Source organism: Phragmites australis, chromosome 24 (genome assembly GCF_958298935.1).
Source record: "Phragmites australis chromosome 24, lpPhrAust1.1, whole genome shotgun sequence".
Classification (NCBI taxonomy): domain Eukaryota; kingdom Viridiplantae; phylum Streptophyta; class Magnoliopsida; order Poales; family Poaceae; genus Phragmites; species Phragmites australis.
The window spans coordinates 1,494,027-1,516,684 of record NC_084944.1 but is presented as its reverse complement, the minus strand read 5'-3'; the positions used below and the strand labels follow the sequence as shown (position 1 = coordinate 1,516,684).

At 37.9% G+C, this 22,658-nt stretch overlaps 1 protein-coding gene across 3 annotated transcripts; it reads right to left on the bottom strand.

Moving 5' to 3' along the window:
* Positions 1-744: 744 nt before the first annotated feature.
* On the bottom strand, positions 745-21,538 carry LOC133907537 (uncharacterized). Of its 3 annotated transcripts, none has more exons than XM_062349592.1 (51): positions 21,208-21,538; positions 20,605-20,905; positions 20,286-20,514; positions 19,860-20,199; positions 19,667-19,780; positions 19,466-19,594; positions 19,201-19,377; positions 18,917-19,111; positions 17,809-17,946; positions 17,569-17,694; positions 17,225-17,469; positions 16,571-16,674; positions 15,686-15,780; positions 15,355-15,591; positions 14,962-15,168; positions 14,728-14,833; positions 14,499-14,596; positions 14,136-14,281; positions 13,944-14,052; positions 13,717-13,863; positions 13,334-13,381; positions 13,122-13,250; positions 12,796-13,035; positions 12,563-12,709; positions 12,389-12,474; positions 12,207-12,312; positions 12,008-12,103; positions 11,725-11,877; positions 11,350-11,532; positions 11,030-11,265; positions 10,819-10,945; positions 10,587-10,706; positions 9,934-9,978; positions 9,697-9,774; positions 9,492-9,608; positions 8,215-8,341; positions 6,742-6,842; positions 6,517-6,645; positions 6,345-6,431; positions 5,331-5,477; positions 5,117-5,254; positions 4,142-4,186; positions 3,911-4,057; positions 3,754-3,815; positions 2,931-3,084; positions 2,653-2,844; positions 2,456-2,560; positions 2,105-2,236; positions 1,355-1,516; positions 1,150-1,251; positions 745-1,081 (listed from the first exon to the last, which is right to left on the bottom strand). In XM_062349592.1, exons 1-51 carry the CDS (start codon positions 21,304-21,306, stop codon positions 944-946), a joined length of 7,221 nt encoding a protein of 2,406 aa, XP_062205576.1. In that variant the 5' UTR covers positions 21,307-21,538; the 3' UTR covers positions 745-943. The 3 variants fall into 3 exon arrangements, with proteins under 3 accessions (XP_062205576.1, XP_062205574.1, XP_062205575.1); XM_062349590.1 differs by having other exon boundaries at positions 1,355-1,600; positions 21,208-21,537; XM_062349591.1 differs by having other exon boundaries at positions 1,355-1,600; positions 6,541-6,645; positions 21,208-21,537.
* Between the last annotated feature and the right edge of the window lie 1,120 nt (positions 21,539-22,658).

Genomic DNA, 22,658 nt, shown 5'->3' with positions numbered 1-22,658 from the left:
TATATGTTTGAATTCAAATAGAGTTAAAAGAAGAATATCACATGAAATTATAAAAATACATATAAATAGAGCATTACAAACGAACTCATTTTTTCACCATATAACCTAGGAACGAAAATAATTTTAGAAATTAGTCTATTATATAAGAAAAATATTAGTAAATTTTTCTAGATTTTTGAGAATTTATTTGATGCACTAACAATCTCTAGAAGTTATAAAAGTACCCTTTTTTAGAGAATTTTAGTTTAAATTATACACATGGTTTTTAAGTGAATCCAATTAAAACGGATTGCACACAGATTATAGAACATGTAAAAAAAAAATTAAGATTTTTAGAGTAATACTACTATTTTAAATAGAGGAGATAAGGACAGAAAATTGAGTGATAATTACTGTTCATCACGGTAACAGTATCTTACCCGTCCCACCTCTCGGGCTAACCGCCCTATCTGAGAAGCGGTAAGACCTGTGCTTGCTACCATGATATCTTTACCGCCCTCTGAGCCCTCTGAGCCGACATCTATTTCTGTAAATTTTTTCATCCGGAGGCTATTTATTTAATTTTTTAAGTTAGAAAATATAAAAAAAAAACTCTATGTGACGTACTAGGGCATAACCTGTAATGGGCTTCGATTAGCCATGACCCGTAAGCACAAAAATGAATGGTTCTTCCTAGGTCGAATAAGGGACCATCCATGGTTCCTCTCAGGAAAAAAAAACTTCAACCATTCTACTACGCGAATCTACTCAAGAGGGTGATTCATATAACAACAATCATAGTTCAGAGAACCGTACCAATCACAGTCCGGGGTGTTTCATACAATATCCTAAAATTGCAACAGCAAAATTACAGCTGATGTGTTCGGAACCGCGAACTTTCTAGTCGATGGTATTTTTTTTAGTCGATGGTACTAATAGATGCACAAACAACTGAAGCATTTCCCTAGTGGCCTCCATCTGGGAGACCGATTCCATCGTCCGCAGCTTTCCCTCCACAGGACCTTGCAACTGACTCAAACAGCTTCTCTATCTCAGGTGCACAGCGTGTAAAGGATCGACCCCAGAAGCTATAGCGTGGGTTCTACAAAGAGACATTTTTACGTCGATTTCACTTATGCGGTTAAATTATGAATGATCAAGGTAGCATACCTTTATCAGCTCAATGAAAGTAATGAGTAATCCCCAAGGATGTGGACGGTTAACAATTAGTCTTTCTAAAAGAACCCTTGTTATCTGCTCCTGGATAATTTCCTGTGTTTCAATTGTGTGCATCATCAGAACGAGATTACGTCGATGCAGACGACACTGAAATAACCTAGTAGAAACAGGAGAAGGGGTCGGGGGAATCAACTACCTGGGTTGCCTCGGCAAACAAGTACAGAATGATGAAGGAAAAGTAGTGGGTATGGCTGTTTGGATAGCGCAGCTGGTTAGCAATTGCATTGAGGAGAAGGTAGCGACCTTCTGTGTCCAAAGTCATTATAAGATTTCTGAATATCTCAGTAGCTGTTTCAATCTGGAAAATATCCATTTGAGAACTTTGATTAATTTGTGCTGATGCTGATGCATTCACCTTGTTATGCTGCAATTGTTGCACAGCCTGCATTTATAATTTCAGTAATAACAGCTTAGAGCCTTGAAATATGTTAAATGACAATTAAGGCATATCATGGCTCTAAACTGAGGATACATAAGGATTGTTATGTTGATTAAAAAAAAAAGAATAAATTGGTTATAGACTCAACGTGCAATAGCAGGAAGAAACTAGTCACAACCCTGAACACAGCGAAGTTAACTAAACATTGCACTCTTGTTGGAAAATATTGAAGAAAAAATGAAAATATTCACACAGTTTTCATTGCGCTCTTATTGAAAAATATTGAAGGAAGAAAATAAATGAAAATATGCACATAGTTTGTAAATGACTTTCCTTCGTAAAGGAACTTTCCACAATAACCTAAAGCAAACATGATGGTATGGTAAAAAACTCATTTGACATGTAGGATAAAGCACACATAAAAAGCATAATCAATTGATTTTAAAGTATCATAAACAAAATACGATACAGAAGGAACATCAAGAAGTGATGGATTTCACAACTGACCTGTATGCCAACATAAAGAACAAGTGAATTAACAAGAGGAACATTGTAACGAGTCCCAGCAACATTCGCTTCGTTTTGAGGTAGCAATAACTTCTGCTTTAGATCAGTTAAAAAGAGGGAGCCTTCTGGTCTCTGCACGGATGCAAATGAGAGAATATATATTATCCACACCATCCTTGTATCTAGGATTTATCAAAACTATACTTTCTGAATGCCACATCAGGTTAGGAGGCGGCTTCCAGCACTGCCCGCTTAAAATAGAGAACTAGAATATTGTCTACATCAGTCATGCACCAGTGTAGAAGAATGATAAGTGCACAAAATACAAAAATAGACATAATGGTCATTCACCTTGAGGTATTCATCAACCTGAGTCTTCATTTGGTTTGCCTTCAAAGCACCATCCACATCAGTAATGATTCGTGGAGCTATTGAAATCTCAGCTAGCAGATCAATCTGTATTACAAGAAACAACCGGAACTGATCAAACATCTACAAGCATCAGATCGGCGGAACGGAAGTACAAAGTCTTCACATGTGGCAAATACCTTTAAGTTGGGAGTGGAAGGATCTGGAAGTCTCATATTGCGTGGAAAAGCACTAAGAATAACATTACGCATTTGAATGCAGCTTGGGGGAATCACATCACAGAGACTGAAGTGATAGTCACAAAGAAATTCAGGGAAGTCATGCAGTAGCACAAGTAGCACTCTCAAGGTTCCTTTGTACAAAAGGAGAATCTACAAAAGAAACAACAGTACAAAGTATATCAGGATGCAGCAACCATGTACAGAGAGGTGCAACTGAAAACAAGAACCAAACTTACAGGTTGTCCCAGTTCAGCATTTCTTAAGTATGGTTCCATGAATTTGAACAAATCAACAAGCAACCTCTGAAAAAATGGCCAGCCTTTTTGCGAATTGCACATCAATAACTTTGGCATGAAGCATCTGTGGCTCACCAAGTCAAGCCAAGCAAAACTACAGGAAGAAATATAATTAGTTAACAAGCAACAGAACAGTACGATGATGTAGTTACAGGCACCAATTTATTAACTCATGTTTAAGGCACAAACATGTGGGTGTGAGTGGTGGCACTTTGTATCCTTTAGAGCGGAAAGGGGATTATTACACACGACCATATTTTAACAGGATATAATATCATTTGCTGTAAACATTTCTGATATTTAGGGGGCTTAACCTCATCCTAGGATGAGTTGGCCCATCATAGGCTTATCCCATGATTTTTACTACAATGGCCTTGTTTCTCATCCGATTGGCACTCCAGGCATGTGGAATGGCATTGTGACAGACCAATATTTTCGTACCCAAACCAGCCGAGATGGTTAGATTTGGAATTAGGATTGGATGATTCAAGGACCAGACATCTCATCATTTTTCTGCTCTCATGCATCTATTTTTAATTTGATTTGAGGAATGTCAGATACTAAATAGCATTTCTTTAGACCAGAGTGCAAAGAGAGAGAAAAACGTTGCAGTGATATTACGCATTTGAGAACTTCAATCCCAACACCAGCCATTGGAAGAAACATAATATCTAGTGCCGGCAAAACATGTGACATCAAAGCAAGTGGGAAGTCACAAATAATTCAGAAAATTGCCAAGTGAAGTCAAAATGACATTACGAACCTCCAAGCAGGAACTCTCAAGGGTTGCAAAACATGAAATGCATTTGCAAATGCAGTCAAAACCTGGTACATATAAACATTGTCATGTAAATGGTCCAAACAAGTTTTATGTGAAACTGCGTTAAAAATACAAAATCAAGCATCATATACATGTGTACCTGAAAATTAGCGCTGTCATGGTGAAGGTCAGAAGTAGTAAGCTCACTTAGCCAATTTATAAACAAACGAAAATACGGCCGAGGATTAAAAGAAGCTTTCTTTTCTTCAGCATCTTTCTGAATGATCCTAGCTGTTACAGAGATAATCTGCACAAAACAATGAAGGTAACACTTTAGGCAATACCAAATATAATTTCTTGAAGATCAACCTTAATTTGGGTAGCCACTAACCTTAGGAAGAAGACTGCCTTTATTTGGCCCTAAATCCGCCGAGTACTGCAGAAAACAAATCATGAACAGCAGATACAAGTAGCTACGAAAACCTTACATACCCCAAAGTCACAAAATTATGATTTCCACACTTAATTTTACTCTTGTTCAATGATTACTAAAGGCCTCCACTGTAAGGTCAACTCAAAACATGTTCTGCGCCATTCTTCGTAAAATTAAACCACTTGAACAAAAGGGAACATAAATACATTTCTATCTCTAATGCAATATATTCGAAGAAGAAAGTTCACCTACAGCACTGGTCCATGCCCAGCGCTGCCACATAGGTATACTAGTCCTTTAATCTACTAAGCTATTACAAGAATGTTTGCACAAACATTCTCAAAATATTCATGGATATAGAGGAAGGGATGTTCTATGACCCCACAAAATTTCATGACCAGGCTCGAAATAGTGCCCCAAATGGTACATCACTATTAAAACTTAAACGTCCCTTTTTCATTTTCTCCAAATACAGTCAAGTTTGAGCACGAAACTTTGCAGAATCTTTCCATTTTTCAGGGAAAAAAACTTTGCTGAGTCATACAGTAACATTTCCCCTATATCCACCACTATTTGGGGCATTTGGGAAGCTTACACATGACCTCACTAGTTTGCCATGAAATTTGAGTTTACATGTGATATTTTCACCTCACCAGTAAATATATTGTATGCAGCAATTTCAGATTCATTTAACTGCTATGAACAGTTCGCACGAACAATTTAATTTATTCTACCATGTTTAGCATGCTGCTAATTAGGCCAAAGAAACCAGGCAGTGTTTGAGTTAACCCTAATTAAGAACTTGGCTTTGGCGTCCAAAAATGACATATTATGCACATGAAAATCTCATGTGCCTATGATCAAGGATTACAAATGCATAGAAACCTACACACTGAAAGTTATGAGCACACAAATAGAAAAGCATTGATATACCTTGATCACTAAAGCCACAAGCTTTGAATATGAATCAATTGAAAAATATGAAATCTGGAGTTGCTGGGATGACTGCTGAGGCATTCCACCAGGAGCAATAGCTTGCTCAGTAACTACAGAGTGTGTGATAGCAAGTTCCTGCATTATTTTACAACGTCAGAAATCAAGTATCACGTGGATCAGTAGAAATATGGAACAAGAGTAGACGAATTACCGTGAGATTAAAGAAAAACCGGTCCATCAAATCATCTCCCTTCAGCAAGCCATTCTGTTGCAACTGCAAAATGTAATGACTGTACACTGAATCACCCATAGCTGGATGATCACATATTTGGCACCAATCAGAAAACAAGAGAGCAACCTGTGCAGCAACAGTGCATTAGCTTTCTAGGAAGTTTGAAGCTCAAACATTCAATAACAAAAGAAATTCAAGATACACCAATCAGTTATCAAGTGAGTCACGGATTTACAATCGCTGATGCAAAGCAGCAAGAAGAATATATGCTCGACTATAAAGTTTATCGTATAATTAAAAAATATCACAAAGGTTCACTGAATCACATTAAGAATTTAGTATATTGTCTTTGAACCATCCATGTGTACTGTACATATCAGTAACTAAAATAAAACCGTAGTAGTATCATCCAGGTCCTAATCCCTCTGCAAAGAGAACTACAGCTAACAAGTAACAGCAGAAAATTAAATGGAAAAAAATCTTCAAAAGCTCTTCCATGTTAAATTCTCAACTAAATAAACAAAGCTAGTAAGGAATATTCCCTATCTTTACAGTAAATTAGTGAATAGCGACAGATAGCTACCTACCAGAAATTCGATTGACTTACACAAAACCATAATTAAATGCATAACCACATCTACTAATCTTCAAGTTATCATGCACATACAGTAAACGTGTACGATATAAAAAAAAAAAATACTTGCCACCAAAATGAGTCTGTATGTTCTTTCATAATGAAGAGAAATATTGGTGTTACGAAAATAATATCAGGCCCTAACATATGACAAACAAGTTGAATTTTCAACACGTGGATACAATGGGTTTGGCTTATGTGAGAAGTGCTAACAAATCAAGCATCTGAGTTAAAAATACATGATAAAAAATCAAGATCAGTATTACTTATAGTTCCAACATCATAATAAAATTCTTGCAGAAAATGTATGATGCCTGATATTCAAAGAAAAAGATAGTAATTTGATGTGTTTGACAAACCTTGTCTTGAAAATCAACAGCATTAGACAAAGCAATGTCATCAGCATTATTGCTTTCGTTATTCATCAAAGGACGACCAGATAGAACCTGTCACCATTCAGTAGCAATTTACAAGAAGTCAGAAAAAAGGAATATTATAAGGAAATCAGAGACCATTTATCAATATTCAGACCTTTTTATCCCTTGATTGTCTAACCTTTTCATCCTTCAAAGCGGCATAGCTAGCACTGTTGTTGAAATGACTCCTTGCAATCTGGATCAAGTGCTGCAATGAATCAGGTGACCCGGGCCTGATTGCAAGCTGTAACACAGCACATATTACCACTTACCGGTAAGCCAACTAGGTTATAAGACCAAAAACATAAAACATCCAATCAGGCAAACATAAATGCAATACCTTCGATAAGGCATCGATGACATTAAAAAGCTCGGAGACACCACTGGATTCTTGGGTAACCAATGTCTGGATAAGTGATATAGAAAATTCCGTTGCAGTCTCTGAGGACGAACAAATGCAGTCCATGAATACTCAGTCAGTAGAATATCCAAAATTATGGAACAGCATACAGCATTGCTTAAAGATTTCAGAGGAACACATGATTTCTACATCCTTCAAATCAGTGTGGGTACCTAAACAAGCATAAAGCCTGATTGCTTAACACATCGTAGGGCATTTTTGTGAATTTTAAAAATGATTTTATTAATTATTTTTGGATATATAAGTTAATTGACAGTCTTTTATTTTGAACCACACCAAAAATTTAGTACAGGCAGAAATTCTTGCACTAAGAAACAAGATTCAAACATAAGTAATGCAGGTTCTCATTTATTTTCCATTAATCGGTGATTCAGCAGATATCCATCAGAAAGCATGTAATGGCATCTTGCGCACTCTAAAGCACTAGTTGAGTGATACACCATAACATTCGAGATTTCAAGAACTAAAGATGGGAACCAGTTTCTGTTCTAAATCCAGAAAAGGTAGAAATGGAGTTGCTTGATTGCAGCGTTTGTCTTTTACTATGTCAAATGGATAGATACTATAATAAAATAAATACCAACTCTCGGATCAGAGATGCTAACGGGGCAGGAATCGAAGTGGGGGACCTCTCTACCTCACCTCTTATTGGTGGAAGTGCGATCTTCCACTAAGAAAGATATCGTCACAACAACTAAATTTGCCCAGTAAACTACTCGGGGTTCCCCATGGTTTAGTAAAAGGGATGTAGATACTACCGCCCCTATCGCATTCAATGTTCCTTGTCCCAGAATCGCATTACACACCGAAGGCTTTTGGGGATTCCACTAATTGATGGAAGAAAGTGGATGCGACAGGATTGGCCCCAACTTTTTTTTCCCCTTGGGTCTTGCCCATAGGAAAGACATGTAGCTCGGTCAGGGCATATCCTAAAGCCATTGCCTCCAGCCAGTAGTAGTGGTAGGTACCTCGGCCACTTAACCTTACTAGTCATGTTTTGCAGTGGAAATCCCAGTGAAACACTACAGCGATCACATCAGTGGAATAAATAGGCCAAATTACTTCACCTTGTTGCGTTTTCATTTTGTTAGTTTCAGAACGCCAAAACACTATATTCCTTAGTATCAAACAACGCAAAACACAAGATTATGCATACATTTTTTTCCATTCATATACGAATTCGACCCAATTAGAAGGATAGATAAGAATCTGCTTACTGTTTAGGTGATAAGTAGCGATAACTATTTGCTTGCTAATTTATAGATAGAAAAATGTCAGTACTACCTATTACCCGCATACCACATATCCCAATTTAAACAGCTATTGATTAGGCTTTTTTGTTTCCGTTTCTAAATTCCAAAAACAGAAGGAATATGTAGTGTTTCAACGTACTATTTCTTCCACCATCAATAAGCTTTGCCAAATGAACGTTATACTCTCCAAGATTAAGAAGGTCAGAACGAATAAGTCCAACAATTATGTCGATGTTAAACTTTTTCTCTTCATCGGAATATATTACCTGCACAAAACAAGTTCCAGAAATAAATTGCAACAAAAACTATGTAACAAATCCAAGTAAACTTGGCACCAGAAGAATCACTTGGTAAAACAAGAGAAGGTTGCTCTAAAGGTTCTTATAGAGAAAATAAGGTTCCCTCAAAAAATCAATGAAATGATAGAATACAATTATATCAAATCTCAACAGAAGAATACAATTATATCAAACCAGGTTAGCTAACCTTAACCCAAATGGGTTAGCTTAATCCAGACTTTGTGGTAACCAAGTTTAACTTAATTAGTGCTTCGCTAAATTAGGTAGGTTAACTGGATTAGAAGAGTGGTGGATTAGCCTGAACACGATTTTAGTGGGATATCATAACCCCTAGTTAGGGGGGTTAAAAGGATTTGACTTTGTAATCATAATTATAAGTGTTTAGCAGGTCAAACCACTACCTACTCCATAACCCTGAACAAAAAGTAGCCTCAAGGTCTACACTAACTTGCTTTTAACTAGTCCCTCCATACATAAATCTCTGTTGTTTTGGAGATAGCATGGTCTATAAGAGACCAATTTGACACTAATATCTATACAAAATGTTGGCAAAAACCATGAGAATATAATACAACGGAAGTATTTTAGTGGCAAAACTACTGGCTTTACTTTCACTCAGTCAATCTGATACGTTTGCAAACATTTGTAGTCAAAGCTTGAAAAGTCTTACAGCATTTTGTCAAAAAACGACTATTATTTGTGTTTGGAGGGAGTAGAATCTAAGGTAAACATATTTTTCATGTCTGGTGGATACTAGTATTGAAGAATTGAAGGATATCTGTAGCAGGGAAAAAAATCTTGCTATAAAACATGGTCTAATGCCCATAGAAAATACTGCTGTCCATATATGGTACAAAGAAGAAACAGTACACAAGTACAATTGATTAAGGGTTATTTAAATAAAATAAATCAGGTTCAAAAAATGAAGGAGTCCACTGAATTAACATACAAGGCGTAGAGAGAACACTCTCCAAGTTGTACAACAGTAAATAAATGAGCAACACACAAAGAATAGAAGAAAGGACAGCAGAATCAGATCTTCTCATAGAGCTAGAAGTGGCACTGATTAATATATAACTTCAGAATAAAAACAGATGACTACTGCATAGAAACATACCCAGCTTGTTAACTCTTTAACGACAAGTTTGCAAACATCACGTACTGCAACCAGGGTTGCTAGAAGCCATGTGACAAAATTACTCTTTGACGAATTTTCATACAAACTTCTGAAAACCTGGAACCAGAACAGCCAAACACTCAAGAAGGAAAAAGGAGAATAAATGGAACAAATGTTAAACTTGTAGCAGAAGTGATGAATGAACCTTCTGTGCAACCGCTAACGCAGCTTCATCCCGACTAACACATCTGAGCAAGATATCAGGAACTTCCGCGATAACAGACTAAACACAACAATAGTCGAAAACAAATGCCACATTGTCAAGAAAAGAGTAGTCTACTGTACTGGAAGATGTATCTAGCCTACCAATACACAGAGATAAAAATACATAAAATATGAAACCCTCATAAGAAATATTCAGATATGAAGCTGCATAGCTGACCTGAATTTCCACATCTTTGCCATTATTAGCAATCAAGGCTTCCAGCTGAAAGGTAGAGATAAAACAGGGAATTTGATCAATGAAGTGTTGCCAAGAAGGTGTACGAGGCAGTAATGCAGATGGCATCTAGAGCCAAAACAAGTACTCCCTCCAATCACAAATATAAGTACATATAGCTTTCTCCCAAATGCACCAAATATAAGTTCATCAAAACTCAAATGCACCTTTTTGCTTCATTCTTCCATGCCTGCCGCTACTTAAATGCACCCTAATCAATGCAGTAAACTTGCCACCCACCTTAAATCTAGCAATGATTGTTGGGCAATAGGGTCATTGTACCCCTCACCTTAATTCTTGTGCCCAAGTTTAAATGGACTTATATTTGGGATCGGAGGGAGTAAAAGCAAGGGTAGGTGGGTAAAACAAGTCCAATAGCATAGTGACTTGTGGTTGAAGATTATTTGCATATACCACAGAGAATAAAAAACTCATGCAAGTTTTGAACTATTCAACAGAAAATCCTGGACACACTACAAGAAGTTCATTTATAGGTTCACTTTAGTTACTAGCACGCTGACAAAGATCATACCATTCCTCTATAATACCAACTGAATTCAAATACAGTTAACGTCCAATATCAAGAACATTGTTACCTTCTGCGAAACTTGCTGATATCTGTCCAATGCATCACCAGTGTTCAAGGGTTCAGGAAAAGCAGATCCTGGACGATTAATAGAAACTGTAGGCGAAGGTGGTACGGCAGCACCTATATCCTGGCAACAGAGTTACACAAATTTAAGAAATCAATCTTTAGTATATTTCCACAAATTTAAGAAATCAATCTTTAGTATATTTCAAGTGAATATGATACTAGAAGTGACTAACTTTAGTCGTAGTTGCTAGTTCACACACTAGAAGGTCACCAGGTGCCATAGGAGGAAATACAGCTGCAAGATTTGTGGTTCCACAAACTTGGCCAGGAGTGTCAATTGTGCTAACTTGAGCAGAAACACTGCAGAAGGTGAAATCAAAAACTTCAGGACAAGGTCCTCCAATTAAAAGGTAAGACAACAGAGGGAAGTCCGCGCATCCTTACCTTGAAAGTTGTGTAGTACCAGGATCTGTTTTGTCAGGCATTAGTTCTTTTGATTGACTAGCAGATGTGAACGGGGCAAATTGGAGAGTTGAAAAACTAGTGGTGGCTGATGGTGCTAAGATTGGACCATGAGCTGGAGCAATACTGGAATCAGTTGGGGCAACGGCCACGGTTGTAGCAGAAGTTGTTGCACCAGCATTTTGACTACTCTGGCTATGCCATACAGTGATGAAGTCCTGAAATCGATACCAAAGTAAAATGCAGGTGTTTGGAACAGCAAATTTGCTGAATAAGGAGAAATTTATGATCAGCTGCTTCACCTCATATACTCGTCGTTGGGCAGCAGACAAATTACCAGAAAGCTTAGGACGAAGCACATCAGGGACACGCGTAAGACCTTGAGTGTAAGGAAACACATCATAATATGCAGAGCCATGTAGCTCTTTTTGTCTCCTGAGTTGTGAAAAAGGCTGCTTGATGTCTCCATCAATCATCTCAACAGCCTGCAAGCATATCATTGGCGTTGTGATGCTACAATAGAAATCTCATAGTTTGTGCCTTGTACACTTATTGCCAGCATAGTAAATTGTAGTAATAAGATACCAAAAATAAACTTAAAAAAGCAAACAAGAAAAGGAATATGCTGCAGATTGCCCAGAAGCATAATCAAAATTCCAAAAATGTCAAAGAGCTACCTTGCGTGTTGCTACAGTCTCTATTAGAGCACATCCAAGGTCCAGATTATCATTAATTAGAATGAGAATGATTTGATCAGTGGTTTCACTGTTACTAATCAGGTTTTGAACGAGACTTCGAAGATGAGATAACAAAGCAACGCGAAGAGGCTCCTGCAACAGAAGACAGAACAATTGAATAATCATTCATACATGAGAACAACCTAAACAAACTAACTAATCATCAAGTTGAGAATGCGACTAAACCTACAAGCTAAATCTAAGAAGCCTTAAGAAGAAATACCTTGGAAGTAACATGGGCTAAACTTCCAGCTAATGTACCGACCATCAAATGTGCAGAGCGAGATATGGCACCATCATCAGATTCCATCGCATAATCCTACAGGAATGCAAATATGCCAGCATGTCACAAAATAATCCACCACAGTAAGACAAATATCTAATGCAGATGGACAACTAGCGAAACATTGCAAGATGTTTACCTTTAAAATAAGTTCCTTGGTGGTTCGGCTAGCTATTGTTACACTTCTTTGGATGACAGGACCTATAATCTCCTTAATAGCCTTATCCAAAGCCACGTCCATGATTCTATGAAGAGCCAGAATGTTGTCAGATCAGTAAAAGAAATTATAGTGTAAGCTAAGCTTATCTTGAGAAAACATACTTGCTATACTGCAATTGTGGGCCAAGAGAGTTAAGTTTTTCATTGATTCTGAAGTATATATCAGCACGTGGAATGGCCGTCATTAGCTGTAAAGAACCCATTCACAGAAATAAGTTAAGTACAGAAAAATTGAAGCTAAAGAAAAAAAAAACTAGAAAAGCAACAAGGGTAAACCTGACTCAGAGAAAACGGGGACGGCGATGGTGTTTGAGGTGGTGCAACCTGGGTCAAGCTGTGAGAGGTAACCTGTTCAGGCATGATTAAAGCAACCTTATCATCTTCTACCATGCTGTTTGGAGGTAGACGAATAGGTGCTGCATACTGCAAAACAGAAGTATTCTAAATGAATTAAAAAGAAGAATACAAAAATCTGAAATCTTTGTTGACTATGAGAGCAGTAAACCAACCTGGTTTAGCATATTTGGAAGGCTTGTAGCACGGGAAGTGCTATTAATCTCAGGTTGCAGCTCCACATGGTTCATTGAAGGAATGATACCAGAGGAGACCTCTGCAACTGCTGGTGCTGCAGGCGCACTAACATCTTTATTTGAAAAATCTGGATTCCCCATAAATTGGCGAATCCGATCTTTAAGAAGAGAAGATGGTTTTACATCTTTCATGTCCACACTAAGATTCTTAAACAAGACCTGAGACCCCAAATAATCACAATTAGATATCACTATTTTAAGCAGAATATATCCCTGAGTATCACAATAAAGAATATGCCAGTAACCTCAATGTCGAATTTCAGGTTCATCTTGAGATTTGGTAGATTATAGATCTCAACAAGTAGACTAAGAATACCCATTGTCCAGGGATTTGGGGGACGATATGCTATACTTGAATGGCAAGGTTCAAGAATCTGAAAAGCAACACCGTCACAATGACAGGAAAAAACAGCATGTACATCCTTTTTTTTAATGAGATCAACATAAAGAGCAACACCTTTGAAGTAAATGGAATGACCGCAATCATCAACCCCCTTTCATAAGCCTGAAAAAGGGGAATCAAAATGGAGAATATCAGGTCAAGAAGAAGCATTATATTTAAGCTACAGCTTGGCAAACATCATTGCACAAATCTGTAACAAGTAAAATTCTACATAAAAGCATTCCATTCCACCAATATAGGCAACTTTAATGCAGATTAATCCAGCACCAATTCATATTTCGAAAGTAAATGACAGCAAGTGATACACAGGAAGTAACAAAGCTCGTGAACGTTGGATGCGCAACTAAGAGTAAAAGGTACAAGTTATGGTATGAGCTTGACACAACATTACAGAAATGAAGAAAAACAAAGGAAACTAATATGAATCGAAGTATTACCTCCACTATTAGAACCTTCGGGTCAATTTCCTTTGCTCGTAATGTTTGGTTCCTACCTATAGTGAATTTTCCAAGCCAGCTACCAAGATTTTTTAGCAACGAACGCTCTTCAGAACTCGATTTGATAAGATCTGATCGTAATAGGGCCTGTTGAAACCAAAATTGGAGTTTTCAAGCTGAGCAAGATTGAAAAACAAGAAAGAAAGACAAATATGAGTGAACATAACCTTGCAGTTCTCATATGTAGCTTTCATTATTTCCTTATTCAAGGATTTTGAGTCAACCTTGTCAAAAAACTTCAAATACAAGTCATGAAAATTTGGCTCAATGCTTGCCCTGAAAAGAGATGCGCGCACTTCTGTAATTTAACATTCTTATTTGCATGAAAATAAAGCAAGTACATTTGTCACCATGGATACCTTTTCATGACCATATATTGCGCAAACCAAGGATAATATTGCTCCAGCAAAACCTCATTAAATTCTTTTGCCTTAGCCTCCATATTAGAGGTGGAAATATTATTGATCATGAAGAAAATTTTGTCTTGAACTTCAGATGGAGGGGCCTAGGTGATAACACGATGGTTAGTCTAACATAGGACTTATTCATTATCTCACGAACACACTCCAAATAAAATAACAAAAACTATACTCAGTGTCCTAAAAAAATTTATCCAACGTGGCATTTAGGTCTTTAAAATAGATTCTTTTTTAAGTCCTTAGAGTTTCCAAACAAGTTTAGATGAGGACTCTGCTGCAATGCACTCTAAAAACTAAACAAACCTCAATCGGTGTATCTCTTCGTTCTGCTGCAGCAACAAGAGTCTCAATATTTAAAGCAGCTCCAAATCCTGTAGTGTAGGAAGATTGTCGAAGAATGCCTGGAAAACGATGGGGCGTATCATAAAGACAGTCATGCCATATATTCTAGGGCAGATGATCGCCACAACTAAAGTAAATTAACGGGACCTTCTTGGCTAATATGTACTCAATATGTGAGCTAGAAAATAACCTGATGGAGCTGAACTTCTAGATCGTAGAAAACCAGAAGGTTGTGAAGGAGCTGACACGGTGCTAGAGTGATGGGGAGAAGCTTGAGAGGATAGTGACACAGCAGCCTGCACTTGTTCATATTTTGTAACAGGTTAAAGAAAACATAGTGTTAAACTTAATATTCAAGAGATACGATAGACAGATTACTGCATTTGTCAAGCATCACACGACATGGAAATTTAACATCTAATACCTTTGGAATAACACCTAAATCACTAGATGTTGAAGCGAGAGGTGGTTGACCAATAGGCATAATGGTTTTGGCTTGAGTGATGTTAGTAGAGCCCTTGGACCTCTCCCCAAGATAACCCTGGTGCTTCTGTTGCGGTGCAAAGGAAGAAATTGTCCTGTCTAGTTGTGTTGGAGTTGAATTTATGAACTGCCATGATGCCTCAGGAGCCTACACACACCGAGCATTTTATTTCAGAAAATGAATGAATGGTGATAGTAGCACATCAATTAAGAAAGCATGTCAAATAATATTGTTAACTTAGAGAATGACAAACAACATTTAGAAAGAAGCAGTAGTTACTGCAACCAGTTGAATGTTTCCTGCTTGACTTTTCTTCTTGAGAAGTGAGTGTACCTCTATGTTTTCAATAGATTGTGAACCAGAACCACGCTGATCCACAGGAAGCATGGGGCTCAGATTTGGCTCATTTTGACTCAATGATATCTTAGCAAGTGCTTGCTCAATTGCAGAAACTAATTCAGCATGTGTTCCACGAAGATGTGAAATCTGCAGTATATGGTTGCAGTACTGTGGCCACTCAATTACGCGATCCATAAACTGCTCCAGCGCTGTTGTACCGAACATAAACATCTGCAATCATCATTCCATCAGCGCTACAACTTTCACATACAAAATGGTGAGGCAGAATGGAGATAAATGAAACAAGATAGTAACCGTAGCCAACCTTTGAATCAATAGATTTACGCAGGGCATCAAGAACACCCCTTAGAGCAATTCCAAGTGCCAGATGGGCCACAAGTTGATGTTTAATGACAGAGCCTATTTCCAAAAATAAATAAATACATCAGAATTCATCAGCAGATAATGACTTGGCACTTCAGCAGAACATATTTAATATGCTGCATGCAAGCCTGCAAGACAATCATGCAATACTGCTAGTCTATCCTAACTTATTTTGAAAAAATGTCACTGGCAGGATAAACACAAATATGTAGAAAAAATCTAAGAAACATGATAGCCTGGTAACTTCCTATGCAAGTTCCTTGCGAACAATGATGGAAAATGTCACCCAATTTAGATGATCCAGAAGCCAGAAGCAAGCACAGCATGCATGTGGAACACAAATAGTTCTTGTAAAAGATCAAAAGAGTATGTATTCAAATGAAACCAGAGAGTCATGTACAAAAAAATTGGAACCATCTAACATATTTACCACTATAAGTCATATAACTGCAGCACTAATTTCCTAACAACAACAAAGCCTTTTAATCCCAAGCAAGTTGGGGTAAGCTAGAAAATAAACCGACAAGAGCCACCAATAAAGAGGATAAAAGGTAGACAAGGTATTCATACTAGTAATGATAGTAACTTCCTAACAACTAAATAAAATTGAGTACCAAGACCTAGTTGCAACAAAATTGCATCCAAAAAATCTATTATGCCACAAGCTATAAAGCAACAAGCTAAAAGTTGTGGATATACAACTTAACCAGTCAACATACTGGAAACATTGCACCGATTAGTCAATAAGGTACTGTCCAATGCAAATGTGAGTATCTGGGTAACTTAAGCAACAACAAAAAAAAGCAAAGAAAATGTGAGCACTTACCAAAAAGGACAGCAGCTAATTTAAGTTGTGTATCAGGATACTTTGGGAAGAACTTGTATTCCTCAAACAGATTTGAGATCATGCAACTGAAAATTGACAGCTCCCTGCTTGTCCATCATATTATCGAATTGAAACATCAGCAAGTAAATCAACAGAATAGACAGAATTCAACTATAAAACAAGTCATCATGGGGGAAAAGGTGAAGGACAAAAGATGCTGGCAATTGTTTCTGGAAAGTAACTCAGACAACTAATTTACATAAGTGCCTTGTCTATGTAAATAAAAACTCATGTATTTAATGATAAAAAGGTTACTATTTTTGCGCACCAGCTACCTCACTGTAGGTGGAACTCCAGGCACATTTCAATGAGAGAAAACAATGGATAAAACAAATTACAAAGCGACTCATAGGGGAAAAGTACATTTTCCTAAAAATGATCTACAAACATATCAGCACCACGTAAAAAATAAAAGGTCATCGCTAGATTAATAAGTAAAATACAGAAATCCGAGGATCGAAAAGAAACAAGTTAAGATGCTACGTAGTATGCCCATAATACAGCTTTCACAACAATTCATTTGTACCATTTTTTTATGAGTCAGAAAGGCAACAGATTAAGTGGAAAGTAGATCCAATCACGTATGAAAAGCACCTCTTGTCTTTAGATTCCTTGAAGCGTGAAAGCATTTGTATCATAGCATCAATGCTTATCTGTCCAGCAAACATCTGTTGAAAATAAATATTTGCCTGAGCTTCAATGTCTTCAGAACCACCATCAGAAGTAGGCATGTCCCTTCCCACAGCACCATGATTCCTTGATTCATACCATGCTTCAACTCTCCTTAGTTCATCCACTAGTTGGTTAGACAACAGCTTCCCTGAGTGAGAATGGAGAACCTGAAAACATAACACCATTTGTGCATTTGTTTACACTCATGCAAAAAAGAAGTCAATAGACGATAGCAAAAGCACAAAAGAAAGTAAGATAATTGAAACCTTTATAAATACAGGACAAGAGTCCTGGCAGATATTCGTAATAGTAACTCGAGGATGTTCAATGACACCTTCCGCAGCGTCATTATTTGTGTTGATCATAATTTCTTTCAAGAGTTTAACACATTCCTGGGTGTACAGGTGTTAGCATGCAAATCATAAAGCCGAGCTGGACTGGAAGTACATGTAGAAAGGCAACATCTCCATGATTATCTAGTGCGGTGGGAAAGTCAAGTGTGTTACCTCAAAAAAAATCTCTCTTTGTGCACTCAACTTTTCAGTCAGCCATTTCTCGAGATTGCTATGATCTTTCCTAAAGGCAACTGTAGCAAGTCTAACGCTAAACGCGAATGCGGTGGAATCAAGGATGGGAGACAAGATCTGTTTAAAAGGAAAAAAGGCAAAAGGGTAATGAAACAAGCAGTGACAAAACTCATTAACATTAGAACAAGCTTTTGTTGCATAACCATGAGTGTCATATGCATCTACTTAAATAGTATAATTAATGCTAATGTCAAAAACAGATCTTCAAATAGAGCATAAATTAATTGGGTAATTGCTATATTGTATCAATTTTTTTAGGACTTTATTCAAGTAACAAAACGGTTGGCAACCCAAGGTTACTTCCATAAAATGTTTAGTCTATAAAGTGATCCACTGTTAGGGGTGCAAATTGGTGAACCTAAGGGTACCCACTGACCCTTTTTAGTTCAACCAATAACACTACTTTTCTCAAATTGAGTACATTTTCAGAAAACTGGTTCAATTAATGTGGACCAATTTGCACCCCTATCCACTGTGGACCATAACATATTAATTTCAACAGATAATGATCTTTCAACTGATCATAAGCCATGCTTGCACCACACATGGAAAAAGTATTATCAAAGCCATGCTTGCACCATCCTTGCAGTAAATACATATTGCCCACAGTTTAAACTTCAAAAACTTATAAGAGTATCTTCACCATCACTTTTGTTAGTTTAGTTTTCTTTCCTAGGTGCCACAATGGCTTAGCAAGAAATTATTTTTTTTAGCTTGCTAATACCTTTTTTTCCTTTTGTGTTGATAGATCAGTTTAGCTGCCGCGAATTGCCATTCAAACACCCAATTAAAACCATACATGTGACAACTACAAGCTCATAGTTAAATTCTCCGTCACCATAATCACTATGCATGCAATAAGAATCAGCTTATCTAGTAAAGACTCGTTAAATTACATGCGACCAAAGAGTTAACAGACTCGTTAAACAGAGTTAACATTTAACTTCCAGACAGGAAGACAAAAGAATTGTTACAAAGGCTGTTCAGTTGCGATCGCGCTACATAAAATTTCGTGTTATTATGTTACCTTTAGATCTTCACATATCTCAACAGTTCTCAGAAGACAACTTATGTCAGAATGAGCATCAACAAATCCTCGAAGAGTAAGGCAAGGGTTGACATGCCAAAGATAGTTCATAAGACTGCTGTGCAGAGTGTCATCCTTCAGCATAGCAGGAAAAACACAAGACAATACCTCATGTTGCAGGAGATTATATGCAGTCTGCAAAAAGAGCATAGAGTTCATGATAGTTAACAGGCATGCATAATTCGAGGTAATGTATTCAGCAATACTAGGGACTGAAAACATACATTGATGTGGCTAACACCAAGAAGTAATACTTCAGGGCAATGAATCAGAGGATAGTCAAGCATCGACCGCACTGGTTTTGCATAGCCAAGTTCAGCAAGCTGGCATAACACCTCAAGAAGGTCTAGGCAGTACCAAGCCTGATTGCCTTGGGCTAGATTTCCCAAGTCTGGAAAAGCCTAAAGAATATAAGAGATGTTATATGTGTGCAATACAACATGTTATTATTAAGAAACGACAAGCTGACAATGTATAAGGATGAGATACCATCTTTCTGGTACAATGTGCGAATGAAAATGTATCAGAGGGCGAAGCCACCGCATGTTTCAAGAATGACAATTGTCCTTCTGTATTCTTCCACAAGGACCCACAGATGGCATGAAGTGGAAATGGATCCTACATTCAATGAACAAGTCAGCTGTATGATTCAGGAATCTAGTGCCCAGAACTAGAAATACTTGTATATACCTTGCAAGCTCGAGAATATACAGACATCAATAAACAAAAAGCTGCTTCATCAGGGATATTGAAACCCTCGTGATCAAGATTTTCTATTACATGTGTCCAATTAGTTCGAGGGGCCTGCATTTTGCAAGTACAGTAAGAAGAAAGAGAGCGAAACAGCAAACGAGCAACGAAAACCAAGATGATAAAGGCTCACAATTTCATTGATTGAAACTACAAGAACATCTATATTCCATGCAGTCAACTGAGATGAGTCAACTGTTTGGTTATTCCCAAAAGCTGAAAGGAATGTTGAATATGTATTGTGAGCCTCGCCAAGACTCGTACGAGTGGAGATAACTGCCCCAAGTAACTTAGAGATTCCCATATCATCAAGAGGCTCAAAACGTGATAGTATTTCTTTACAATGAGCAATGTCAGAAGCACATCCATATCCCAGTTCAGTGATGATGTTGGCCGTGCTTATTTGTTTCCCAATTTCAGATAAAAGGGAATCAAAATCATCATCTAAGCTACCAATGCACAGCTCCGTATGTCTGTAGGTTTCAAAAAAAGCAAAGGAAGACGTGAATACAACATGAAACATGAAACAAACATATATAAAGGAGATAACTCTTTAAACCTCGAAGAATTTGCTGGATAGGCATTGACTTCCTGAAGTGGGACAGGAACATAGAATGGCCTCTCTTTGACATTTAACAGGGACATAATGTTAGTAAAAGAATCCATATGCTTTGAGAGGTCGTCAGTCTGGTGAAGAAACATGACAATCTCCTGAATTCGGTCATTTGATACAGAATGAGTATGATTTGAGCATAATTCCTCAATTTGAGCATTTGAAAAGGATTTCCCTACAAAGCAAAGAAGTAGATAAGCATCTAAAAAAGGTGAATTAAGAGTTCGCGAAATCTTTACGAAAAAAGACTTACAAAGCCATTTACCTTTCGCATTCAAGTCTAGATCTTCAGAATCTGACAGAGCAAGTCCAATTCCAACCCTATCAGCTGCTGATAATTCAAGTTCATTGGACAGAGTTTCAAGGAGCCCATCACTGACAGGTATTGTCCTCAGTGCTTCACAGAAACTGGTGCTGAAGTACGGTTTATCCACACAATATCGGAAGATGACGGAAAGAAGATCTCGTTTCAATTGCGAGTTCCTTGCCCCGCCAACATTCAGCTGCACTTCATCCACACAAACTTGAAGCAACAAAACGCATCCGTCAGGACTGCAATCCGCTAGCTGAAACAATAGTAGTTAGTAAGATAAACTTGTTGGGATGCCTTCGTGAAGCTAGAGGAAACGCGGATCACTATGCATGTAAAAATGATTAAGGCGGCTATAACGCAGCTAAATCGGCCAAAACCCTAGATTACCCCTAATATTTGGAACCATTTCTAAGCACGGGATCAGCAATAGCCAGATCGTTTGTAGGATCCTGAGGTTTGAGGAGCGAATTGCGAATCGATCGCCACGCTCGCATGACTGAAACGAAGCATACCATGTCTAGGGTTGGGGCTGGGAAGCTGATGCTGTAGCATTACCTGGCAGAGCTCGCGGTAGATGGAATCGAAGGTGGAGCCGTCAGCGCCCTGGATCAGGGCGCGCACCTCCGCGGCGACCGCGGGGCTAAACGGGATCATCCCGTCGCCGGCGAGCGGGGAGAGCGGGCGGCGATGCTAGCTAGGGCTAGGTCGTTGCTGGTCTCCGCTACGAGCGCGAGGCGGGGAGAGCGCAGGCGAGGAGGAGGAGGGGCGTCGTCGCGTCAGGCCGTGATGATGCGATGCCGCGACGGGATCGGGGGAGGAATCGAATGACAGTGGGGAGCGTCGGCCGAGGTGTCAGATGTGTGATGTGGGTGCTCGCATGCCAAGGGCGGAAACGGATTACGTTTTCTAGCTGACGACACGTACAATTACGCCAGTGCTAGCATTTGGCGTTTCTTGACGCGATTAAAAGAGGCGGCCCAGGCCCAGCAAGCAAGACAATTCATGAATCACAGGGCCCATTTTCTGTACAGTTTTGGTTTTTTAAAAGAGAAAAAATGCTAAATACTTTAGCATCACAAGGCTAAAGTTACAAAGGTAAAAGATAGAAGGCTAAAGTTACAAAGGTAAAAGATAGATCGTTTGGTATATCTCCAGTTTTCAGCTTCACATTAGATCTTGAGTTTGTAGATTAAAATAATATAATTTAATTTTTTTTATTTTTAAATTAAAATAAAAATAAAATGACTCACCTAATCACTTTTAGTGTATCTACAGTTCTAACTTTATAAATTTTTAAACTAAAAATATCTAATTTAAAAATCTTAGATCTAAAGTTCTATCAAACGAATCCTTAGCAGCATGATAATAAGATATGTAAATAGGTTTATAAATATTGTGTAGATCAAGCGTGGCGATAAAGGTCGGGCGCGACAAGGGCCAAAGACGGAGCTCGCCCAAACACCCTTACAAATTCATGGCGTAGCCTTCAGCGAATCAACGTGCTATGAATTTTTATCTGTAAAATCGCATGAGCATTCAATTAGTCATGGCTTTTTTTTTAGGAAAATAGTCGTGGCTAAGATACACCATTTGCGACAGGATGCAGGCCTAATAGCCCATGTCGGAGGTAAGGTACGTTCTTTTGGAAATGCTATTGTCTGTGGGTAGTCACATGTGCCTGGTTTTGGTCCAACTGTCCAGTCAGTTTGTTCCCGGCTTCACGGCCTCTGCAAATGTGGCAGGGCCTCCTGGTAGGAAAAGAAAATTCTAATATCTTAATATTTGAATGAAAGAAAACAAGGCACCACATTCATCTACAAAATTACCATATTAATCTAAAAAAATCTAGATCATTTATTATTATGATAATCTAACGGTCTAGATAAAAGTAAAGAGTTCATATCAAATATAATTAATAAATCACTAAATTCGGAATTAAAAAAATTATGAAAATTAGTGGTTTGATTTTCATGCAAATTGGGAAGCAAAATACCTAAACAAACCAT